The sequence below is a fragment of the Hypanus sabinus genome, chromosome 11, assembly GCF_030144855.1.
Source record: "Hypanus sabinus isolate sHypSab1 chromosome 11, sHypSab1.hap1, whole genome shotgun sequence".
In the NCBI taxonomy this organism is placed as follows: domain Eukaryota; kingdom Metazoa; phylum Chordata; class Chondrichthyes; order Myliobatiformes; family Dasyatidae; genus Hypanus; species Hypanus sabinus.
Genome location: NC_082716.1, coordinates 64319243 through 64345076, shown reverse-complemented (window position 1 = coordinate 64345076; position 25834 = coordinate 64319243). Strand labels below are relative to the sequence as shown.

General features: G+C 40.0%; 1 protein-coding gene across 1 annotated transcript in view; it reads right to left on the bottom strand.

Annotated features, from left to right (window-relative positions):
• Positions 1-25834, bottom strand: part of trmt1l (tRNA methyltransferase 1-like) — a 77397-nt gene that overhangs the window by 35802 nt on the left and 15761 nt on the right. The window contains exons 6-10 of the mRNA XM_059984519.1: positions 24184-24313; positions 17936-18062; positions 17135-17214; positions 8674-8923; positions 5668-5880 (exon numbers count right to left, since the gene is read on the bottom strand). Coding sequence (XP_059840502.1) covers positions 5668-5880; positions 8674-8923; positions 17135-17214; positions 17936-18062; positions 24184-24313 — 800 coding nt within the window. The remainder of the gene's footprint in view (positions 1-5667; positions 5881-8673; positions 8924-17134; positions 17215-17935; positions 18063-24183; positions 24314-25834) is intronic.

Sequence of the window (25834 nt, the reverse complement as noted above, 5' to 3'; positions counted from 1 at the left end):
AGACAATGATCATCATCACAAGCCTGGGCAGAAGGTCTGGGGATCCTGAGATGCCCAGTTGTCAAGATCTTCGTCTTGGCCTCACCAGTGTAGTCCAAAGGAAAGTTTATGAAGCAATATGGTTGGCACCAGCCTGGCTGCCAGAAGGATGTTTAATGACATTCAGCTGCCTTAGGGGCTCCACACTGGATTTGCTGTCTGGGTTTACTCCCGTAGCCTTCGTCTCCCCCGAGGCTGCCCACAAGGCAGTGGAGCTATTTACCTATAGCTGGGGAAACTGTTTCACGAGCACCAGGGCGTGTCTATACAATGGTGTGCAGGGGCCAGACCTCCTTCCCGTCCTCTGTAGTTCAGTGAGGAGTTCAGTTTCCATGTGTCGCCAGCAAGGAAGCACTACATGAGGTCTGATGATGGAGAAGGTATGTACTGGTCAGGAAAGACTTACACATTCAGCTCTCCTTCTCGCAAGACTTCTAGCCTGCAGTGGAAGCAGAAAGTGAGAGCGACAAGCACTACTTACTACGCTACCATACTAGACGCATCACAACAACCATTTTCAGTGAATTACATGTCAGGAATAAGCTCACCATAGTTCTGGAAGGATTAAAGAACAATGGCAAGTAATGAATTTAACTGCGAAGAGAAGGTTGTCTCAGAATAACAAAGTCAAAGTCCTTTTACAATGTTAAAAATGTAATCGAATTACCCCGTGCACTCCAACCACAGAATTCCGTTCAGGACTGTGAGGAATTGCCCAGCTGATTATCCAGAGTGAGGTAAATTATTGTTACTGGAAATTATTGTTACTGCACTTCATTCAGCATAAAAATTGTACATTGCTGAAAAATTAAAGTTCCAGGTATATGAGGCAATTTCCTTTTTTAAATATTAAACATGGACTTTGAATATGTTGTTTCATTTATGGAGCCCAATGTCAATCTAGTTAGTTACTGCCTGTTAACTTGCTGGTGTTTAGGGCAGCAATGAAGGTCCTCCATCTCTGTCTGTCCTTGGCTATCTTCTCTATGGTGCCCCAGGTGTGGCTCAGCGTCTTCATTTCTGCCTCTACGGTATAGTGCTAAGTTGTTTTTAGTTTTCTGCGTTTCCTCCATCTTTCAGAGTCCTAATGAAGTGCTGCCTTGATGATGGCTTCTCTTCTCATCATGTTCCCAATCCATCTCCAGTGTTTCCAAACGATGATTGTGGCCTTGTACTCTCGGTGACACTGAAGGAGTAAGGCGTGGTTGGAGATATTTCGTGGCCAGAAAATACAAAGGATCTTCTGGAGGCTCATGGTGTGGAATGATGAGAGCTTGGAAAGGTCACCTTCTGTCATGCACCAGCAATCTGACCTGTAAAAGAGCGTGGACAGAACACAGCTCTGGTACAGCTTTACTTGGTGTGGATGCTGCACTTGGTTCATCCCCGTATGTTACTCATTGATCTGAAGATGGTTCTAGCTTTGTTGAGTCTGCACTGGATGTCGGCCATGATGTCACCATCCTACCAAGTGATGCTGCCCAGGCAGGTGTATTGATGTCATGTGCCTTGATGTGAGGAGGAGGCTCTACACTTAGGGTCAAGGCCTCTGAGTCTAACCTGTCCACCAAAGCTACATAGGTGCTGAGTTTTCTCTTGCGTGTGCTGGTATGTATGTGATATTAATGCAAGGTCATCTGTAAAACCAAGCTCTTCTAAAGTAGGGAATAGAGTCCACCTAATTTGTCTCTGGTTATCTTTATTGTTTGCCTTATAACCCAGTCAATCACCAGGTTAAATAGTATCACCAACATCACACAGCATTGCCTGACTTCCGTCTTGACTTCAAAGCTCAAGTTGCTGTCCTCAACTGTGCAGGTGAAGTTACTATAAGCTAGACAATTTTGGAAGAGATCCCATATGATCTGAGAATTTGCTAGAGACTCTCCCTGTGGATGCTATCAAAAGCATTTTCATAGTCCACGAAATTCACATACAGTTGTCTCTGCCACTGTTCTATGATGTTACTCAGCATGAGGATCTGGTCGTTACAGCCTCGTTGTTCCTCCTGAAGCCAGCTTGCTCTTTCCTCAAGCATACATTGACAGCATCTATAATCCATTGAAAATGACTTTGATAAGCATTTTGCCGGGCACTGACAAAAGTGTGATGCCACACCAGCTGTTGCAATCACTTAGCGTTCCTTTATTGGGGATCCTAACAATAACTCCCTTTGTCTAGCTCTTCGATATGTCCCTGTTCCCAGATCATACTAAACAGTGGTTGCAGAATGGCTGTTGCAACTTCTGTTTCAGCTAATGTCAATCTAATGTGTACTTACTATAAGAAGTTCTTCAGATGATATGTGGACCAATCTCCCTTTTTGCAATTTGACTCTCATTCTGAATAACTTCAGTATGGTTGATTTTGACAGATGGTATTATGGTTGTAAACATAATGCTTAATCCTTTCAGTCATGCACAAGGATAACATTTTTAATCCTGGGTTCAGTAGCAAATAGCATTTTTGTGTTTAGTTGCACATGCCTTAGGTTCAATTATCTTTATTTTATATATTTGATTTGCACAAATTAATCACAATTCAGACAGTCTATTTTATACATTCATGAGGAAAGGAAGTTGGCATGTGAAAAGAAGAGAACACAAAAGATTTTTCATACAGTACAAAAATGTTGCTTAAAATATTAAGCAGCAGTTTCCAAGTACAACTGACTGCGGGAACAAGAAGCATTCTGCCTAGAGATTTGGAAAGGAAATCATCAGGAGAAATTGCTTTGGATATTTGTTTGGGTGAGGAGATAGCATGTGGGTGGTGAGCTGGCAATTGGGGTTAGGTGTGAAGATATTATGCCAGTTGGATATATCGTAGGGCTGGTATTTGAGTAATGAGTAATGGAGGAAATGGAAGGACACATCCACCTAGAGGAAACGGACACTTTGGAGCATCCATCACTGGCCCAGGTAGAATAAAGTCTTTGAAATAATGCAGAAGTGGACTACATCCTTTTAGGATGGTGCAGAGTTACATGTTCTCATAGGCTATGCACATCCAGGAAAATTTTTTGCAATCAACCAGAAACAGTACATTGTTTCAAGTGCCTAATGGCCTCTATGCTGTCAATTACACACACAGAAGATCCACAAATAAGTTTGGTCCTTAACCTCCCACTCTGAACTTAAAGTGACCCTCCCATCTCACAAATTTTGACTCAATACTTGAACAGCTAGAAGGAAAGCCACATATCCAATTTTACCTGTGGCACCAACTTGTGAGCACTGCAGATGGCAGCACTAAATTACAGAGATATTATGTGAATAGGCAAAACTGTGATAAATTAATATCTCTAACAGCAAATTCAGATTCATCAAACGTACATCAAAACACACAGTGAAATGTGTTGTCTGAGTTAACAACCAACATACCAAAGGGTGTGCAGGGGCAGCAGCAAGTGTTGCCCCACATAGCATGCCCACAACGTTCAAAACAACAATACAACAACCAACACAGAGCAACAGAAGAAGCAGAACCAACAACAGAACAGAACAAGCCCCTTTCACCATCTCACACAAACAGACTTCCAGCCCCAGCAGAGGTCACCTCCAGACCTCAGACCAAGACTCTCAAACTCACAGGCATCAGGCCTCTAACTCCAGTCTCTGGTCTGAACACAGAGACTTGATCTTCGAGCCTCTACCTTTGGTCCAACTAACTTCGGTCTTTGACCCTTTGGGCTCTCTACCTCCAGGCTCACCAAGCTCTGAACTTTGACCTTTGGCTTTGACCGCTGGACTTCACCGATCTCTGGGTATCAACCTCAGGAGTCACCAGTCATGGGTTTGACCTCCAGGCCTCAAATGACCTGACCTCCCGGCTCTTTGACCTTCGACCACAGAGCACTTTAGGATCAACTTCGGGAACAGCACGGCCCTCTGATCCCAGTGGCCTGTACTCCAAACACAGGCTCCTGTCCTGACCTCTCTTTCTCCCTCAACTGTTACTAAACCCTAACCTGACTCCCAATTCCCTGCATTGTCACCCATAACTTCCTTATGAACCTACAAAGCTACTAAGTCTGCACCACGACGTAGAAAGACATTGCAGCTCAGCGCCATCTTGGCTTGAACACTGGTCCCTACCCCTGACCTCTAACTCTCCCTCTTCATCAGCCCTGTCCCTAACACCTAACTCCCCATGCTGCCCCAAAAGCTATGGCTACAAACTTAAAAATCAATAGTTATTGTAAAAAATGTCATTGTAAAAACAGAAGGGATTCAGCGAGCTAGGGATTTTCCTCCTTTGAACAGAGGAGGATGAGAAGGGACTTGAGAGAGGTGCAGAAGATGATGAGACACATAGATAGAGTGTACAGCAGCACCTTTTTCCCCAGGGTGGCAATGGCCAAGACAAGACAGTATCAGTAGTTTTTTTTTCTTTAACCACAAATAGCTCCTGGAACCCACTGCTGGGGCTGGTCACAGAGGCTGATCCCATAGGGACAATTAAGAGACTCTTACATTAGCACACGGATGCGAGAAGTTGGAATGTTATAGGCTGGAGGGAAGGGTTGGATTGATGGGGGAGCAAGGTTAATGTAAGTCGGCACAACATTGTGGGCTATAAAGCCCATACTTCTCTATGTTCTGTTATGTAGGATGAAAAGTTAGTGATTGTTGAAGGTACAAAATGTAATCAAAATAAAACTAAAGAAATTCTGGACACTGGATCAAGAGGATTAAAGACAATAAAGCTCTAAGCTTCAGAGAGCGCTGGTTTAAGTAAACCTGCACCACAGTGGCTAATCCGATGCATTTAATATTCTGCCACACATTACCTAAGAGATACCAGAATGACATTTGGATTCCAAGAGTTTTAATTATAATAAGTAATAAGGATTACAAAAGTGTGTTGCATTTCCTAGAACTTGAATGTTTAGGACATAAATTGGATTAAAGTCTACAATCTATTAAAGAACCACATAGTGTTCACAGTTCAAGATTCTTCACATTGGTTGGCAGTCAGAGTCTATACCTTAAGAGGCAAATGAAACTCCTTTCGGAAAAGATTAACAGATGCTAACTCAAAAATGTATTTTCTATCTGAGAATTATAGATACTGTATACATTGCAATTAAATTGTATGGGTAAGGGAAGAATTGTGTTAGGCTACAAATGGCAGAAAAAGGCTCAAGATGCTAACAACTCCATTACCGCAACTATGTTTTATTAATGAGCTGGATTTTTATCAAGCAGGAACCCTGCCTCCCAGTCCCCATCACAACAATTGGCTGGAACAAAGGAACGTCAGCTCTGGAAGTTAAACATGCCCACAAGAAGAAACTTCAAACCTGAGTAATAGGGCTATTGCCAGTGCAAATATTGAGCTTTGATTCAGTACCGTCATCTCACAGTGAATGTATTTCCATCCGTGGCCATAGTGGTTACTCAAAAAGAAGGTAGTTAACTATTTTATATTTTAGGAACAGAGGGTGCATACATCTTTGATATTACATTCATTTAAATAAAATAAATTTTAAAATGCTTTGACTTGAAAGGACTTGCTCTTGAAAAGTATAGTATAGTATAGAACTGATAAACATTTCCTGAAGCTACTAAGGAGGTACTCTCTAAAGCCTTGCATTTTTACAAGAGATATTAGTGAACATATTACCTTGCCATTGAAGCAATGACCATTCTGGCTGCCACTTCTTTATAGTATTCTGTCCGGACAATATGACACCCATAGTGGCGCATAGTGACATTTAAGGCCTTGCAGTACAATGTGCTGATGTCAGTGGATGTCACAGAAACAATTCCAAGATTCCTCACATTTCTGAAGGCAGCATCAAAGTAATTTATTGCTGTTCCAAATGGGTCAAGGTGTCTACCCCAAGACAAAAATAAACATAATCAGACAGCTGCAATTGTAATATCTGCCATATTCATTAATGAACAAAGGCAGAGGAAAAATATTTTGCATTATGTTTTATACAGCATATTATTTCAGTAATTCTCCCCAATATACTCCATCTTCCAGATGGGAGGTAGGTCAGGACAGATTTCTGCAGGGGCATCCCTACAGAGCTTTTTGTTTGAGAGCATGTGATAAAATTGGTGATAATTTTCTAAAAAATTCACAAGTGCTATGGTAATTTTAAGCAGAGATTATCATTGATCAATAATTGTGTATATATTAAGGAAAATGGACATTTACATGTATAACAAGGACAGATTGAAATAAAAAGCATTTTAGAAAACCTGCCTAAAAATTAATGTTGATTTTTTTAAAAAGACAAAAGAAAAATAACATCATTTCTAAATAATATTTTTATATAACATAAGAAATGAGAATGTAAAACTATAAACTTTGGTGCATATTCATAAAAGATCAAATAAAGGAAAATATTCACTCTTTATTCTCAGTGTGACATGTGTTGCTGCACTAATGATGAGAAATATTTTACATCTGGATTGCATTTGGTTGTTTTGAGAGCTATGCATTCAGCACTAGTTTCAGCTGTAAGTATACACCTATAATAGACTTGACCAAGTACATTATTGAAAACAATGATTCAGATGAATATTTATGGAAGTGGTAAACTACATAGCAGTATTTCCCATTATTATCACTGAATATCCAGTGTTCACTCACAAACAACAGAAGAAAAAAATATATAAGCAGAGCAAAACCAATGTCAATTGACCCAACTTTTTACAATCTAGATACTGATGTGTACACCAGGCCTATGAGGATTTCAAAATGTATTATCCAATGTCATATGTTCTAAGAACCATCTGGCTGGTGCCAAGTCAGTGTGAGACATTCTCTGTGAAAACACCTCACTGCTTTTGGCTTGTAAAGAATCATTCACTGCTTCATTTGGCAGTAAAGATATTAATATGTATCTTTTTATTATGGTTGGGGTTTAAAGAATCAAGGGGTGGGACTGGATGCCACGTGCCAACAAATTTTTTGCGTGCCATAAATTCATCATTCCTGCCATAGAAACTTACAAACGTAAAGCAACCTTTAATCAACACACATTGATGTTGCTCTTGATTCAGGGCATATGGATGTCGAAGAACAAGAAGTAACAATGAAAATATTTTGCTGGCAAAGATAGAGGCTCGGAAGAGTGTAGAGGTTCAGTAAACTAATTTAAAGTGAAAACAGGGCCTAGTCAATTGTAATGCAACACCAGCAATTAAATCTTCAAAACCCCAAAGTGAAAAAACAAAGATCTTGTGTCACCAGTAATTCCACTCCTACCTTCTCCTGGTCAATAGAACACACAACTCCTCAGCAAGGAATTGGTGATACAGACACTAAAAGGTATGCCTTCAGCCCAGCTTGAACTGAAAGTCTTTAAAATATTTCAGACCCATTGGGGTGAATTTTAGTTTCCACATGACATAAGAACTCAGCATGTACCATGTTTCATTTGTTTTTAAAGGGCTGTAAGACAGTTGGCAGATCCTGTAGATTACTCCTACTATGTCATTAAAGACTGAAACAGCAAAGAATTCTCAAAGTTCTAAAATCCCAATTCTACTAACTGAAAAAGTGACGATCTACAAGGCTTCCCTTTGAACACTAACAGGGGGAAAAAAAAGAGAACATATTTACAGTACTGCCTTCTCAAAGTACAATTTTGTTTAGATTCCATGAATAACCAGAATGGAAGTACTCATAGTAATTAATGTAGTTAACTTTCTCTGAGCTCAACAAGGCAGAGTGAAATACACATGAAATTATGGGCAGATCCAAAATAGGCTACATCTGTCTGCAATAAGAACATTTTTCCTTCCTCTGCAGCCACTTCAACAACAGGGATTTTCACAGCATTTGTCAAATCACACAATTTGGGAAATAGACCTCTCCAATAATTAATGTTTGTCTGAGTATTTAACTATATGCAGATGATTTTTTTCTGTATTCTAAGACTTACTAAATGCTTTAGACCATTGTTCATTTGCAATACTGTCTAACTTAACATTGATAACTTTTTCACCATGTATGGCTATTGCAATCTTTTGCAAATTATGAGGTTGCACAATCTTTAAATCTTCTTTAGAGACAGGCAGTAAGTTTCTATCCCTGACCACTCTTCAGGGAAGTGCAGTCAGAATTACTTTTCAGCAGGAAACCAGGAAAAAAAAAGAGATGTAACAGGTTGACTAAAACAGGCTTAGAACAGTTCGTCCCTCTGACTGGATATAGAAGACCACCATGAATATGGCTAAAATACTTCTTCTGAGTTGGATCTTTCACTACTGGAATCAGCCCATATTTTCTTCCACCTTCCTAATGTTCCTCCAATATGAATAGTATTCATTTTCTACCAACATTTCCTTGAAGGAATTCAAGGAATTCTATGACAACAATTTGTGATCCAAGATCACTTGGTATCAAATTGGGTTACTTCCTAAATTTAGCTCACAATGTTGCTCAGCACACGCTTTATTACAAACTACATAAAAAGATATATTGTGGCCCCAGTATTTAGTAGCAACAAGTTTGTTGCAAAATCCAACTATTACTATATTTTGTCTAGCAAGTGCAGACTATTGATCACTTTAAAGAAAAATTAAACTTTAAAATTTATTCAGGTATGTGAAGAGAAAACAAAATCATATTATTTTCCCAAGTATTGATATTATGATGCATTTCACTCACATGAAGTCAAATGCTCTCAAATGCATGAGTACATTGGCATCCATTTGTGTGACCTCAATAATACCTAAAGTATCCTCATTTTCCTCAACCTCATCTTCGTCCTCTTCCTCCTCTTTTATGTTCTTTACCACCTTCATTCGATTTAGAAGACAATTTTCTCCAATCATCTTCACAGATCCCTCATTTATGTCATTTATCGTGACTTTCACTGCATCTCTCAGGTGCTTTGCCCACTGCAACCCCATAATTCCTGCAAAAATAAAAGAATAATCCACAAGTATTTCAGAAGAGATAACAACTGTAAAGTTGAGCAGTCTGATTATGGAGACTGTGGGCTGGACATTTTTGATCAGCTTAGAAGGAAGCTAAACCAGCTCAGTTGCTTTTAGAGTCATAATGTCTTACAGTAGAGAAGCAGGGCTCTTGGCCACGCTAGTTCATGCTGGCCTCGTTTTCTGACTAATATTATCTATCTGTACCCATACCACAGCCTTCCATTCCTGTCTCATTGATGTACCATCTGTAACGTAATCTTTAAGCTTCTCTTAAATGTTTCAATTGAACCCACAACTGTGACATTCCAGCTGCTCATTCCACACTGAGGGAAGCAGCTTCCCCTCAGACTCCCTGTAAATATTTCACCTTTCACGCTAAGTCTACGACCTCTAGTTCTAGTCGCATCAAATCTGGGGAGGAAAAAAAACTACCCGCATTCATCTTATCTATACCCCTTAAAAATTTTGTATAAGTTTTCTACTGATTCTCCTGTGCTTTAGCGAATAATCTTCTACCCTAATCATCCTTTCCTTATAATTCTGGTCCTCAAGTCCCAGCAACAACCTTGTAAATGTTCTCTGCACTCTTTCAAGCTTATTGATATTTTTCTTATAGATAAGTGACCAGAACTGCACATAATACTCTAAATTTGGTCTTTCCAATGTCTTACATAACTTCAACATAACATCACAACATCTCAGTGCCCTGACAATGTGCCAAAAGTTCTCTTTATAACCTACCTGCGATGCCACTTTCAAAAATTATGGCACTTCAGTGCATTACCATTCACTGTGTTAATCCTACCATAGTCTGTCATCTCAAAGTGTAACACCCCACATTAATCTGTATTAAACTCCATCTACTACTTTTCAACTCACTTTCCCTGCTGGTCCAGATCACGTTGTAAGCCTTCTCCACTATCCACTTTACCCCCAATCTTGATGTCATCCGCACATTTGCTGATGCAATTCACATTATCATTCAAATCATTCATACAGATGATAAACAACAATGGACCTAGTGCCAATCACTAAGGCACAATACCTGCTACAGGCCTCCATTCAGAGAAGCAATCATCTGTATCATTTACAGTCTGCTCCCGCTAAGCCAATGTTGAATCCAATTGACTACTTCCTCCTAATGCCAAGCAACCAACCTCCTCTTTGGGAATTTATCAAAGGCCTCGCTACAGTGCATATAGACAATGTCCATCAGTGTCTCTTCATCAACCTTCTCAAAAAACTAAAAGACCTGCCATGCACAAAGCCACGTTCACTATCCCTAATCAATCCAAATACTTATATACCCTGTCCCTTATAATACCTTCCAGTAACCTACTTATGACTGACATCGGGCTCATCCGCCTATAATTTCCAGGTTTATTCTTAAGACATTCCTTAAATTATGGAACAATAGAACCTATCCTACAGTTCTCTGGCATTTCACCACTGACTAAGGACACTTTAAATATCTCTGACAGGGCCTCTGCAATTTCTGCACTAACCTCCCAGAAGGTCCAAGGGAACCCTAGGAATTTATCCACCTTAATTTGCTTAAAAACAGTAAGCATGTCCTCTTCTGTGATCCAGATATTGCCCATGACATCACTGCTGTTTTGCCTCACTCTAGTAGACTCCGTGTCTGTCTCGCAAGTAGAAATAGATGTAAAAATTTCACTTAAGATCTCCACATCTTTATCGAGTCCATGCATAGATGACCATGCTGACCTTAAAGACCAATTTTGTCCTTGCTATCCATTTACTCTTAATATTTTCTTTTTTATCTTGTCTGACAAAGCAACTTCATGTCTTCCTTTAGCACTCCTGATTTCTCTCTTAAGCATTCTTTTGCATTTCTTAATCTCCTCATGTGCCTCATTTAATACTACATACTTGCACCTGTAAAGTGCCTCCTTCTTTTTCTTTACTAGTGCCTCAATATCCTTTGATAACAAAGATTCCCTTAAACTGTTAGTCTTGACTTTTATTTTAGCAGAAACATACAGATTCTGTACTTCCAATATTTCACTTTTGAAGGCTTCCCATTTACCAAACATCCCTTTTCCAGAAAACAACGTATCCCAATCTATGCCTGCCCGATCCCTTTAGAAGTCTTCAAAATTGGCCTTTCTCCAGTTTAGAATCCTAACCTGAGGACCGGTCCTAGCCACCTTCATTATTATCTTGAAACTAATGGAATTACTATCACTAGATATAAATTGTTCCCCTATACACACTTCTGTCACATGCCCCATCTCATTTTGTAAGAGGAGATCCAAAATCGTGCTCTATTCAAGTTGGGAACTCTACATATCGATTAAGGAAACTTTCCTGAATACAGCTCTATCTAATGTGCTCCTTTTACAGAATGGAAGTCGCAGTCAATATGGGGAAAAGTAAAATCACTTACTATCACTTTATATTTCCTGCAACTGTCTGTTGTCTTTCTACAAAAGTGCTCCTCTAAATCCCATTGACTACTGGGAGGTCTATAACACAGTCCCTTTAACATGGTCATCCTCTTATTTCTCAGTTCTACCCAAATTGCTTCAGTGGACGATCCCTCTGGGATGTCCTCTCTGCACTGCTGTGACATTTTCCCTAATAATACCACCCCTTCCCCTCTATCATGTCTAAAACCAATAGTCCCTGGAACATTGTGCTGCCAGTCCTGCCTCTCCTGCAATCAAGTCTCACTAATGGCTACAAAATTATTATTCCACGTAGGGATCCATGCTCGAAGTTCATCTGCCTTACCTACAATACTTGTATTGAAATAGATGCAACTCAGAACATTAGTCCCACCATGCTCAATGTTTTGATCCTTATATTTGTATGAATGCTTAATATGTTTTTATGCCACAAGTAACCCCAGCTTCCATCTCTCTAGAACTCTAGTTTAAATCTCCACCCCTCTGAAAAAGTATTAGCAAACTTCCCTGCAAGGATATTGGTCCCCCTCCAGTACAACTGCAAACAGTCCCACATGCCCTGTGAGAGTCCAATGATCTAAGGATCAGATGGCCTCCCTTCTGTACCATCTTCTCAACTACATCTTAAACCGTATTAGCTTCCTATTTTTTGCCTTACTAGCTCATGGCACAGGGAGCATTCCTGAGATTGCCATCCTGGAGGTCCTGTCTTTTAACTTAGCACATAACTCCCTGAATTCCACTTTGCAGGAACTCGCCACTTTTCCTACCTACATCATGCACATCACAAACTCTTGCTGCTCACCCTCCCCCATAAGAATGCTACAGATTCAATCTGAGATCTCTGATCCTGAAAGCTGAGAGGCAACATATCATCCGGGAGTCTCGTTTTTTTCCCCCACAGAGCCTACTGATTGGTTCCCTAACTAATGAATCTCCTATCACTACCACTCACCTCTTCTCCCCCTTCCTTTCTAGGCCAAAGAGCTAAACTTCATGCCCAATTCCTGACTACTGTGGCATTCCCCAGCTAGATCAATCCCCTCCAAACACTAAAATAGCATACTTGCTATTGAGGAGAACGGCCACAGGGTACCCTACACTGTCTGCCTATTCCCTTTCCATCTTCTGATGATCACCCAGCTACATACCTTATGCAACCCATATGTGTTTGTTCATGAAACCCTCCCTAGTACAGTATATCAACATGTCAGACCAGGGTTCTGAAAGAGGTGGTTGAAGAGATTGTGGAGGCATTAGTAATGATCCTTCAAGAATCACTAGATTCCCGAATGGTTCCAAAAGACTGGAAAATTGCAACTGTCACTCCACTCTTCAAGAAGGGAGAGAGGCAGAAAGAAGGAAATTATAAGCCAATTAGTCCAACCTCAGTGGTTTGGAGTCGATCGTTAAGGGTGTAATTTTGGGATATATGGAGACACATGATAAAATAGGCCGTAGTCAGCGTGGTTTCCTCAAGGGAAATCTTGCCCGACCAATCTGTTTGAATTCTTTGAAGAAATAACTAGCAGGATAGACAAAGGAGAATTGGTTGATGTCGTGCACTTGAATTTTCAGAAGGCCTTTGACAAAGTGTTACACGTGAGGCTGCTTAACAAGCTACGAGCCTATCATGGATAAAGCAGTGGCTGACTGGCAGGAGGCAGAGAGTGGGAATAAAGGAAGCATTTTCTGGTTGGCTGTCAGTGACTAGTGGTGTTCCACAAGTGTCAGTGTTTGGACTGATTCTTCTTACACTATATGTCAATGATTTTTCTCTTTGATTATTTCTTGCTAAATATCTGTGATAAACATCACTGCTTTTTGAACATAAGCACAACAGTTGACACTATTTAAAAACTGTTCACCCTCAGCACAGTGTAGTGCCTAATGGCCACACAAGTGCATGCAACTAACGCTTGCGTGAAACTGCTTGGCAACAGTCTTCAGTATCAATTAGCTTGCATAGTATTCCAAATAAACAAAGAAAAACCCAGCTATTTCCTCAATTAGTTTTTGTTTTTTTTAAAGAGTTGTCCCAAGTAAGCAGCTGCCCCAATTAGCTGAGATCTAATTGAATGGTGCAAGGCCTTGATAGCGTGGATGTGGAGAGGATGTTTCTTATGGTGGGAGCATCTAAGATCAGAGGACACAGCCTCAAAATAGAGGGGTGTCCTTTTAGAATGGGGAGGAGGAGGAATTTCTTTAGTCAAAGAGTGGAATTTGTTGCTACTGACAGCTGTGGAGGCCAAGTCTTTAAGGCAGAGGTTGATTCTTGATTGGCCAGGGCATGAAGTGATACTGGGGGAAGGCAGGAGATTGGGGCTGAGAGGAAAAATGGACCAGCCATGATCAGTCATAACGAGTACTTAAGTTGCAATACAACTTTGGGCATTAGAAGTTGTAGGATCACTGGAGGAGGTGGGAGACACTATATGAATACAAGCTCTTTATATAAAACTGCCACAGTTGCAGAGTGTTTAGCGTGATGCTATTACAGCTGCTGTCAGAGTTCAATTCCATCACCACCTGTTAAGGATTTTGTACATTTTCCCCGTGACCACGTGGCTTTCCTCTGAGTGCTCTGATTTCCTCTCGCAGTCTGAAGATTGCTCGGTTAGTAGGTTAATTGGTCATTATAAATTGTCCTGTGATGAGACGAGTGTTAAGTAGGTGGGGTGCTGAGTGGCATGGCTCATTAGGCCGGGAGGACCTGTCCTGTATCTCTAAATAAGTAAAATAATAATAATATATAATGAACAACACAGACAAAATGGTGGAGGAAGTCAGCAGGCCAGGCAGCATCTATGGAAAAGAGGACAGTTGATGTTTTGGGTTAAGGTCCTTTGGTAGGACTGGAGAAAAAAAAAGATGAGTAGATTCAAAAGGTGGGGAGAGGGGAGAGAGAAAAACATTAGGTGAAACTGGGGGGGGGGGCAAAGGTGAAGTAAAGAGTTTGGGAAGTTGATTGTTGGAAGAGATACAGGGCTGGAGAAGGGGGGGGCGGAACCTGATAGGAGAGGACAAAGGCCATGGGGGGGAGGAGCACCAGAGATTGGATTTACTTAGATTTCCTGCATCTGCAGTTTTTCTCTTGTTGATAAATAATGACCATTCTTTCTTCTTTGTAGTCTTGAAAAGCTTTAGATCACTGGGTTTCACTCAGCGTTGAAAGTTTATATTAATGGACAGCCCTAGTAATCAAATCACAAAGTCGTTGCTGGAGATAAATTCTCGATCATTTAAATTTACATTTAATGCCACACAGATTTTTTTAAAATTGGAAGCCAATTCCTAAATGCACAAGGAAATTTCAACAGTGTCCACAAAGATCTGTTTTACGTTGAGTCAGTTGACTACCTTTAATCCAAGAATATTGTATGCTTTTTAGAATTTCATACAAACCTAGTGGATTAATAATGAAAACTACAAGTATACCACCCCTTTCATGTGTTGGGACTTTACCATCAGAAACAAGGCCCATCATGCTGCTTTGCCAGTGATCACATTCATAGGAAAGAAGGGCAAACAAAATCAAGTAGCTCCTTTCAAAACCTCACGATGTCCTCAGCACCTTACAATAGATGAAACGCTTTTAAATCCTGGTTACCATTATAAAGTAGGAAATGCCAACAGCTTTTTTACTGGAGGAGTAATTCAGAAACCTGGGCTAATAATAGTGGCATGAATTTGAACGTTGGAGGATTTCAGTTTAGTTAACTAAAGTGTGATGATAAGACCAAGTTAAAATCTCATCTGATTCACTAACTTTTTTCAAGGGACTTTGTCATACTTACCTGGTCTGTGCATGACTGAAGACCAAAACCAAAGCAATACATTCTTATTTGGTTATTAAACAGCCCAGATAACGTCTCATTCAAGAGCAATTAGAATTGGGGCAATAAATGCCACCTTGTCCCGAACATAAAATGGCAGCAATCAGCACACAATAGATCTCACAAACAGGCAAAAATAGTAATGTAATAATCTACTGTAGTGACGTTGGTGAAATGATATGCAGTGGATTTCAGCTAATTGGACCATTGGTTAATTAGGACAGCTGCTTACTTGGGACAACTCTTAAAGAACAAAAACTAATAGCTGCTTTTCTTTGTTTATTTGGAATACTATGCAAGTTAATTGATACTGAAGACTTTGCCAAACGATTTCACACAAGCGTCAGTTGCTGTGCAATTGTGTGGCCATTAGGCACTACACCGTGCACAGGGTGAACTGTTTTTAAATAGCATCGGTTGTGTGCGGTTGTGTTCAAAAAGCAGTGATATTCATCACTGATAGCTGGTGAGAAATAAGTAGCAAGACAATTCAGACTTGTTTTGTTCACTGTGGTTTCAAGCATTCAGGCTTGGAGATGCCAAAAATATTATGGGGCGAAGAGTTTTTAAATAGCATCAGTTGACAGTGCTTCTGTTATATTGTCCATGTGGGCTGATAGACAGCGTTTCAAAAAGCAGCGAGCTTTGATCATTTTGTTTTTTTTATTTTGAGTTTGTGCAGGAAAGCAAAGAAGATAGTCCATTATCTGTAATAGGTGTCTGTATTGATTTTGTTCATTTACAATCTATTCAAAGAACACAGCAGAAATGAATTCTTCCATTGACAACTATTAGGAACTAATACACAGTTTTATAATACTGCAGTAGTAGTAGTATTAGTAGTGTTTTAATTTGTTCTGTATTTCATTTAAATAATAATTTGTTATTTAGTTAAATGGTAGTTTGTCTTTGTTGTCTTTTAGCTATTTCCGTGAACCTTTGGCTAATAAGGACAGCCACTTAATTGAGCCAAAATGTACAGGCTCTGATGTGTCCCAATTAACTGGAATCCACTGTATCAGCCTGCACACAGGGAGAACTCCCTAGTTTTTCTTTAAAGTAAGGCTATGGAAATGTTTACATCATTCTGAGAGGGTAGAAGGGGCTTTGACTTCTCAAGGACAGCTCCTCTGAATGTGAAGCATCTGAAGTGTCAGTGCTGATTCTGTGCTCTCTAGTTTGTTACCAATTCTAACAGCAAAAAATCATAAAACTAGCCATAAATACATTTCAACAAGCTGATAAAGGAAAACATCAGAAACACAGCAGGACTTGCAAGACACATGAGAACTACAAGATCATTGGCAACTTAACAAGAATTTCACAAATTTGCACAGACAATCTGAAAGGATATCAGATATTAAAAGCTAAGGTCCCTTTAAAATTTGAGTCAGTATGAATTTGGTTGGTAATAACATCTTATTTAAATGTAATTGCTTGAACACAAAACATCAAATGTATATTATCATCTTGGAGGATTTAATTTCCTGCTATTTTCAACATGGCATTTTCTTTCTCCCAAGGCACCTATGCATCTTGGAATTGAAAAACAAATATATACTGTATGCAGATGAGACTAGAGCAATTTGATTTTCTTTTAATTTACTACATTAGAAATAATATTTTAAGAGCTACCAGAGAATATTACGAAAAGGAAACCATCAAAATATTCCGAGTAATTGTGCCAGTTATTCCAACTTCAAGACCAATCAAATTATAAAAGAACAGAATGTGAATCTTGGAGAATGGGCTACCAGCTCTCATTTGAACAAAAAGATCTGAAATAATCACTGCGGCAACTGGTGTAGACAGACCAAAAATCCAGAATTAAGTGTTGATAAAAATGTCAGAACGGCCTTTTATTGATCTTAACATAGAACAATCAAGCACAAAGTGAAATATTACAGTCATCACAAACCTGTAGCACCAAAAGCGTCTAAACATTCCAGCGGCTTGCGCTCTTGAGCCAGAACAGCAAGAGTGCAGAATATCAATTGTCTATAATATATTAAAAAAAAACAAAAGTAAGTCCAAGTAATTTTAGTTTGATAGGGATCTTCACTATGACTAAAGCTGACATAATAAGGGTGGGAAATAATTGTTTAAAAGCCAAAAAAATTGTAAGCTAGAAATATGCAGTTGTTTCAAAAAGGGATAATTCAAAGCAGATTAATCTACTGCAAACAATTAAGCCACACTAATTTGAAAATACCAGTTAAGTAGAAAAGTCAAAACAAATTTACTTCAGTCATGAATCTGATCAGTTCACTTGATAAAGATGATTTATCCTGTGGGAAGTACAAGCCAGTTCCAGGTAAGAAACAAGTTTTATTTGTTTACAGATGTCCATAAATCAATTTTGTCCATAGGTTGGAAAGCACACAAAAATCACTCATTATGGCAACTGCATGGTATTGTAATGAATGGTGTCAAAGTACATCAGACTGACAAGAACAATTAGTAAGAGTGGAAACCACCTCTGCCGTTCACAGAAAATAACATATGTTCGTTGGACTTTTGAATTTTATAATATTTTGGTAACTCCATATTATGTAGGGGTGCCCATACGTTGGGTAATCTTAACCTGGGGATGGCCTGTACTGTACTGTCTACATACAGCACAGTTTTGCACCAATAATCAGCGGTGGTGATGAACCAATAGGCAAGCTCACGCCACCCTGTTTAATTCATTGTTAAAGTAACAAAGACAATACATCACCTGTTAGGTTTCATTTTTGGGTTAAAGAAAGAGTCTGTTTTTTGAGGAGTTGTGTGGTTCGGAAATACATGAACATCAGTGTCAACTTCTTTCATCACTTTAGTGGTTGACAATTGCCCACTAGTGGCTGAAATGGAGAATGACAGACAGAAGAAAATAAACACAGCTTTTTTGAAAAATGATACTTCAGAAATATTTAGGAGATCCCTAAAGGCTGGATCATGTATCTATCTCTTCCCCTCTGAGATTAAAAAAATACAAAATAGTAAGATTAGCAAATTAACAAGATAATATTGTCATTATTTATTTGCTGGTTATATGAATAACATGAAACATAGGCCCCTAAATTACTCTTACTGTTTTACATACTTCTGGGTAATAGAAACTACTACTGAATAAAGTTCAAGTAATTCAACTCTATCCAAATGAAATTCAATTCATGAGCCAACAAATCTGTACACAAACTTATTGTCACTTTCTTACTCCTTGATGAATTTCATGGTGTGGCATTAGTCCAATGATTCAAAGGTTTGTTTATTATGAAAGCATGTATCCATACACAACTCTGAAATTTGTCTTCTCCATATAGCCACCAAAGAACATGACAGTTGTTCAGAGAGAAGCATCAAACCTACACCCCCACACAAAAAAGAATGACATCCCAATCATCAACTCCCAAAAACAGAGGAACGGGTGATGAAACACAGAATATATTAACCACAAGTACAATCCCAGTTATGCAGCAACTGTTGTTTGGACAGTTTGTTCTCTATAATACAGGCACTTAACTGCAACCAAGTAACACAGACAAAATGCTGGAGGAACTCAGCAGGTCAGGCAGCATCTGTGGGAGCACCGAACATAGTAATGGCCCCAGGACTGACAGGTGAAGTATTGCCTCACCCAGTGTGGCCCACTGTATATCAGTGAGACCCGAAGTAGTTTGGGAGACTTCTTCACCAAGCATCTACACTCCGTCTGCCAGAACAAGTGGGATCTCCCAGTGGCTACCCATTTTAATTTCTCTTCCCATTTTGATATGTCCATCCATGGCCTCCTCCACTGTCATGATGAGGCCACACTTGGGTTTGAGGAATAACACCTTGTATTCCATCTGGGTAGCCTCCAGCCTGATGGCATGAACATTTATTTCTCAAACATCCAGTAATGCCCCCCCCCAAACCCCCTTTCACCATTTCCCATCCCCTTTTCCATCTCTCACCTTATCTCTTGCACCATTTCCCCTTAGTGCTCCTCCTTCCTTTATTCTTTCTTCCATGGCCTTCTGCTCTTTCACCAATCAACTTCCCAGCTCTTTACTTCATCCCTCCCCCTTCAGGCTTTACCTATCATTTCGTGTTTCTCTCTCCCCCTCCCCCCACCTTTAAAATCTACTCCTCAGCTTTTTTTCTCCAGTCCTGCTGATGAGTTTCAGCCCAAAATGTTGACTGTACTTCTTTCCATAGATGTATGTGTTGCTCGATTTCCAGCATCTGCAGATTTTCTTGTTTGTGATTTTGGCAGTCCCTGTTTACTTAAGGAGCTCAAATTTTTCACATTTCCTTTTAAGGGTAATAATCATTTTTGTGTCCTTGAACTTCCAAGAACTTGATTGTTTTTTGCATATCAAGTTACCATATCTAAAGCGTTACTCAGTCTGTTTTGAACCTTGCACCACTGTCACACTTACTGTTTTAACTTTGCAATTCAGTGTTTTTGAATAGAACCCAAGCAAAGCTGTAGACATAAGCAACTATGCTAGTTTAGAGTGAAATTCATTCATCTCAAACTGCACCTCATTTCAATATACACTATTTTATTAAAATACTGCAGATGAGCTTTACCATGATGCAAGTCCAGTGTTAACAAAGCAAGTATTCTTTCCTCTATCCTGAAGCAATACGTTTTTTGCTCAGATTCTCTTCCAGAGGTGTTTGAATTGAATTGAATTGACTTTATTACTTAGATCTTTCACATACATGAGGAGCAAAACCTTTACATTCCGGCTCTGACTAAATATGCAATGTTCAATTTATAGTAATTTGTAATAAATAGTATATACAAAGGATAGTCAATATAACATAGAAATACAGTTGTGTCAGCATGAATTAATCAGTCTGATGGCCTGGTGGAAGAAACTGTTCTGAAGCCTGTTGGACCTGGCTTTTATGCTTTTTTTTTCCCGGATGGTAGCAGCTGGAACAGTTTGTGGTTGGGGTGACTTAGGTCCCCAATGATCCTTCGGGCCCTTTTTACACAGCTGTCTTTGTATATGTCCTAAATAGTGGGAAGTTCACATCTACAGATGCGCTGAGCTGTCCGCAACACCTCATTCCCTTAGCCATGCTGGCCTCACTCTATCCAAGATACTCTCTGTCCTATTCACTCCCACCCCACCAATAAAACATAGGAGCAGAATTAAGCAATTTGGCCCATCAAGTCTGCCCCACCATTCAATCACTTGTCCTGTTTTCTCCCTGTAACCTATGACACCTTTACTAATCAAGAACCTATCCACCTCCACTTTAAATATATCCAATGATTTGGCCTCCACAGCTGTCTGTGGCAATGAATTCAATAGATTCACCAGCATCTGGCGAAAGGAATCCCTCCTCATCTCTGTTTTAAAAGGATGTCCTGTTATTCTGAGGCTGTGATTTCTAGTTCTAGTCTCCCACTACTGGAAACATCCTCTCCATATCCACTCTATTTAGTAATATTCAATAGGTTTCAATGAGAATCCCCCTCATTTTTCTAAGCTCCAGCAAGTACTGGCCTAGAGTCATCAAACACTCCTCATACATTAACCCTTTCATCACTGGGATCATTCTTGTGAATGTCCTCTGGGCCCTTGCAACCACATCCTTTCTTAGATATGAGAAACCTGCTCACCATACCCCAAATATCACCCGACCAATGCCTCATGAAGCCTCAAGCTGAAGAGGGAGGGGTAACAACGATGTGGATGAATCATTCAGTAACATGTCAGCATAAGGGCAGAGCCCAGTAGGACAAGAAGAAGTGAAGTGAGGAGTGCAGTAGTGGTAGAGGATTCCATAGTTTGAGGAACAGACAGGAGTCTCTCTGAATGTGAAAGAAAGACCAGGATGGTATGTTGCTTCCCAGGACCAGTCGTGTCTCAGATCAGGTCCACAGCATTCTAAAGGAGGAGGGTGAATAGCATAAGTTATAAAACCATATGACATAGGAGCAGAATTAGGCCATTTGGCCCATCGAGTCTGCTCCGCCATTTCATCATGGCTGATCCAGTTTTTCTCTCATGTACATGGTGGTATCGATGACAGAGGCAGGAAGAGCGATGAGAGTTAGGTGGAAAGCTGAAAAGGGTAGTAATCTCTGGATTGCTGCAAGTGCCACGCACCAATGAGGGGAAAAATAGAACGATTTGGCAGGTGAATGTGTGGCTGAGGAACTGGTACAGGGAGCAGGGTTTCAGATTTCTGGATCATTGTAATCTCTTCTGGGGAAGGTTTGACCTGTACAAAGAGGACGGGGCACCACAGCAGTGTAGCAGTCAGAGTGACACTATTGCTGCTCAGGGCGTCAGAGCTGGGAGTTCAATTCCGGTGTCCTCTGAAAGAAGGTTTGTATATTCTTCTCATGAGTGCGTAGATTTCTTCCAGGTGCCCTGGTTTTTACCCACAGTCCAAAGACTTGCTGTTTAGTAGGTTAATTGGTCATTGTAAATTGTCCTGTGGCTAGACTATGGTTAAACAGGTGGATTTGTAGGCATGATGGTTTGTTGGGCCAGAAGGGCCAGTTCCATACAGTAATTCTGAATAAACAATAAATAATACACCTGAACTCAAGAGGCACCAATATCCTTGCTGAAGCTGTTGGGGAGAGCTTCAATTCATCTGGCAATGGGGTGGGAACCTGAATGATAGGGCTGAGGATGGAGCAGTTGGTATACAAGTACTGTGTGTAGTGAGACTGTGAGGAAGGACAGGCAGATGATAGGATGTTGAAGAGTAACATAAGAGGAAAAATTGAAAAGTGTGATAAAAAACTAGGGGGCTGGTGTTATACTTGAATGCACGCAGTATGCAGAATAAGGTAGATGATCTTATAGCTCAGTTAGAGATTGGCAGGCATGACAATGTGGGCATTACTGTGCTGTGGCTGAAAAAAGACCCTGATGGAAAGGAGGGAGGAGGTAAAAAAAAAATATATTACATACTGTACATAACACACACACACACACACACACACACAGGTTAAAAGGAACACATACGGACCAATATATTTTGGCCCAATTAAGTAGCAGTACTATAAAACTGTGCATTCATTCCTAATAGCTATTGACACAAGAATCATCCACTGTAGGCAATGCACAAAATCAGCACAGATACATAGTGCAGATAATGGACTGCCTTCATACAATGAAAGCTGTTGCATCCTCCAAACCTTCATTTTCATTGTAACATTCAAGATTATTGCTGATATGTTAAAATTCTTCATTGTTCCCAACTTCTTTTCACTCCTGGCCATTTCTGGTATCTCCAAGTCTAAATGCTTGAAAACATAGTGAGCAAAACAGTTTTATTTGTCTTACTGCTTGTTATTGCCAACCATCACTGTTTTTTGAACACAAGTGCACGCAACTGACGCTATTTAAGAACCATTCATCTAACAGTGTAGCATCTAAAGGCCATACAGGCATGTGCAACTGATGAGAGTTGTTCAGCAAGTCTCCTTCCCCAATTTGCATAGTGTCCCAACTAAATGAACAAAATCTGGGCAATTCTTTCTATTAGCTTTTGGTCTTTAAAGGTCACCTCAAATAAGTGGCAACCCCAATTAACTGATAATATCTAATCAACCAATCATGTGGCAGCAACTCAATGCATAAGTAGGCATGGTCAAGAGGTTCAGTTGTTGTTCAGATGGAACATTAGAGAATGGAGAAAAAAATCGAAGTGACTTTGACCATGGAATGATTGTCAATGCCAGACGTGGTGGTTTGACTAATTCAGAAACTACTGATCTCCTGGGATTTTCATGCATAACAGCCTCTAGTGTTTACAGAGAATGGGGCAAGAAACTAAAAAAATCCAGTCAGTGATGGTTCAGTGGGTGAAAGCACCTTGTTAATGAGAGACGTCAGAGAAGAATGGCCAGATTGGTTTCAGCTGACAGGAGGGCAACAGTAACTCAAATATCCAGATGTTACAATGGTGGTGTGCAGAAGAGCATCTGTGAACACGCAGAACATCAAACCTTGAAGTGAATGAGCTCCAGCAGCAGAAGACCTCTCCAAGTTCCACTACCATACCTAATGAAGTAGCCATTGAGTGTGTATATACCCAGAGACCATATTTTAGGTATATACATGATATTGTAATTTATAGTCTATTTAAGTCTTGCTCTGTACTGCTACCATAAAAAAACAGATTTCATTATATACAGTATATCAGTGATAATAAACCTGATTTTGAATGCCAAAAAATTAAGATTCACACCTAATGAAATCCATCAGCATGACCCCTCTACACTGACTTATTATTCACAGAGCATTGATAACATTAAGTTGATTCAAGAGTTCAGCTCTTTCTGCACTGTTTTACTGAAAATCCCCAGGATAGGAATTACAGGGGTTAGATAGTGACCTAAACCTCCTCTACACTATTTTTTCAAATGCTCACACAAAAATATGGGTTACATTCAGAATAAAGCTCCCTTTATACTTCCCTAATAAACTCTCCAACTTGGGCAGAGACAAATCGGTGCACATTGTGTCTACTGGACAGACTGAGCCTTAATGGAATGCTGACCACTGCCGCAGCTGGAGTACTTTCTTCAATTATTTTAAGACACCCTAACTAGAAAAAAAAAAGTTTCCTCTCCCTTTCTGTTCTTCAAAAGATCTTCAACATGAAATATTAACATAACTGCTGCCTGTCTTGCTGAATGTTTCCAGCATTTTCTGTTTTAATTTCAGAATTCCAGCATCCACATTTTACTTTGATTGTCGCATATGTTGTTTTCAAAGAATGTTGGTGTGGACACATTTTTCTGCAGGAGCCACTCTACAGCAAAGTTTAGTCGGAATTCTGGGCCTAGTCAGAATTCATGCCATCTCTGTTGACCAAGACTGGTGAGCTTCAGTCAATTTGAAATGGCTACTGGGGTATCAGCTGCTATTTAGCTTTAATTATATGTTATTGGAAAAAAAAAGTACAGTCAAATTCTCTACATTTCTAACGACTCAAACCTATTACACACACCTCCGGTGAAGCTGGCTTCTGTATCTCCTTTGTTCAAATGTCGTGTTATATGACTGATCATGTCTGTTCTTCGTGCAATAGTAGCGGAACAGACAATACAATGGTAGTGTGCTCCAATCCGCACTGGAACCTGGAAAGAGAATTATACACTTAATCAGAAGACCTGTCATTGAGAGCTGCGTCACCACCGTTTGACACGACTTTCCCACTATATCAGTTTTTCATGATGATTTTCTGATCTTGGATATTTATACCAATGGTAAAAGGCCAAGTGAAAGATTCTACCTGTAGAGCTTATTCCTGAGAATAAGTATAGGATTGGTGCAGGAGCACCAAAAATTATATGTTTCATTATTCTACTAGATGATCATTAAAGAGATGTTCAAAACATTATGTAGCGCCCTGGGAAAGGTTTCATTGCTAATGTAATGGTTTCACTGTAGCAGCAGTGTTCGAGTTATGATTAGAGATTACGGGGGATTTGGAATGTGCACCATCCAACAAGGGAATCGTTTATGTCTTATGTGTCTGAGAGGGGGTATTCGCTGTCTTTTGTCAGCTAGAGAAGAGAGAGGATGCAAAAGGAAAGAGCTGGTAGATCGCAGGACAGAGTGGACTTGCAGTGAGGGTCTGGGAGTCAATGACACTCGGTGGAAATCGATAGGGAATGAATGGATAAAAAAACCATGAGCTACAATGTGCACATTAGACTCTTATATTAAAATGGGCCCCTTTTCTTTTTGTTTTCTTTACTAACCCTATAGTCAAACTAAGAATCAGGAGACCACCGGATAGGCTGGCCTATGTAGCACCGGGGGAACAGAAGTGTGGCACCTATTGCCTTGGGGTGCTCTGTCACTGCCTTTGACACTTGGGTTGGACTTTGTGCTTTGCAGGAAGGGTTGGCGAATTAACTCAGAGTCATGAGGGTGTGACTAAATTTGGCAGGGGGAATGAGTGTAATACCCTGGGTAAGGTTTCGCTGTAATGTAATGGTTTCACTGTAGCAACAGTGTTTGAGTTATGATTAGAGATAATGGGGGCTTTGGAATGTGTACCATCCAATGAGAGGAGTGTTGTTTCTTTCTTGCGTGCCTGACAGGAGGTATTCACGGTCTTTGTCAGCAAGAGACGAAGAGAGAAAATGCGAAAGGAGAGATTTGGTAGACCGCAGGATGGAGTGGACTTGAAGTGAGGGTCCGGGAGTCGATGACACTCCGAGGAAATCAATAGGGAATGAATAGATGGAAAACTATGAGCTCCAATGTGCACATTAGACTGTTTCATTAAAATAGGTCTTTTTCTTTTAGTTTTCTTTACTAACCCTATAGTCAAATTAAGAATGAGAAAGCTCAATTGCGTATGGTGCACTGTCTGATATTGTGTGCTACTGATTTGTAACAGGGGAAAATATCACAGAACATCCAGACAAATGAGATTGCACAAGTTTGGTGGGGCCAGAAACTGTCTTCCTCTAGACCAGGGGTCGGCAACCTGCGGCTCCGGAGCCACATGCGACTTTTTGATCTCTGTGCTGCGGCTCCCCGTGGTTTGTTAGTTTTTGAAATGTAATTCAAAATTTGAAGATTATGGTGATCTTGTACAATCTAAATAAAACTTTGTGGCGACCCCATTTCCTGGCACATCCGAA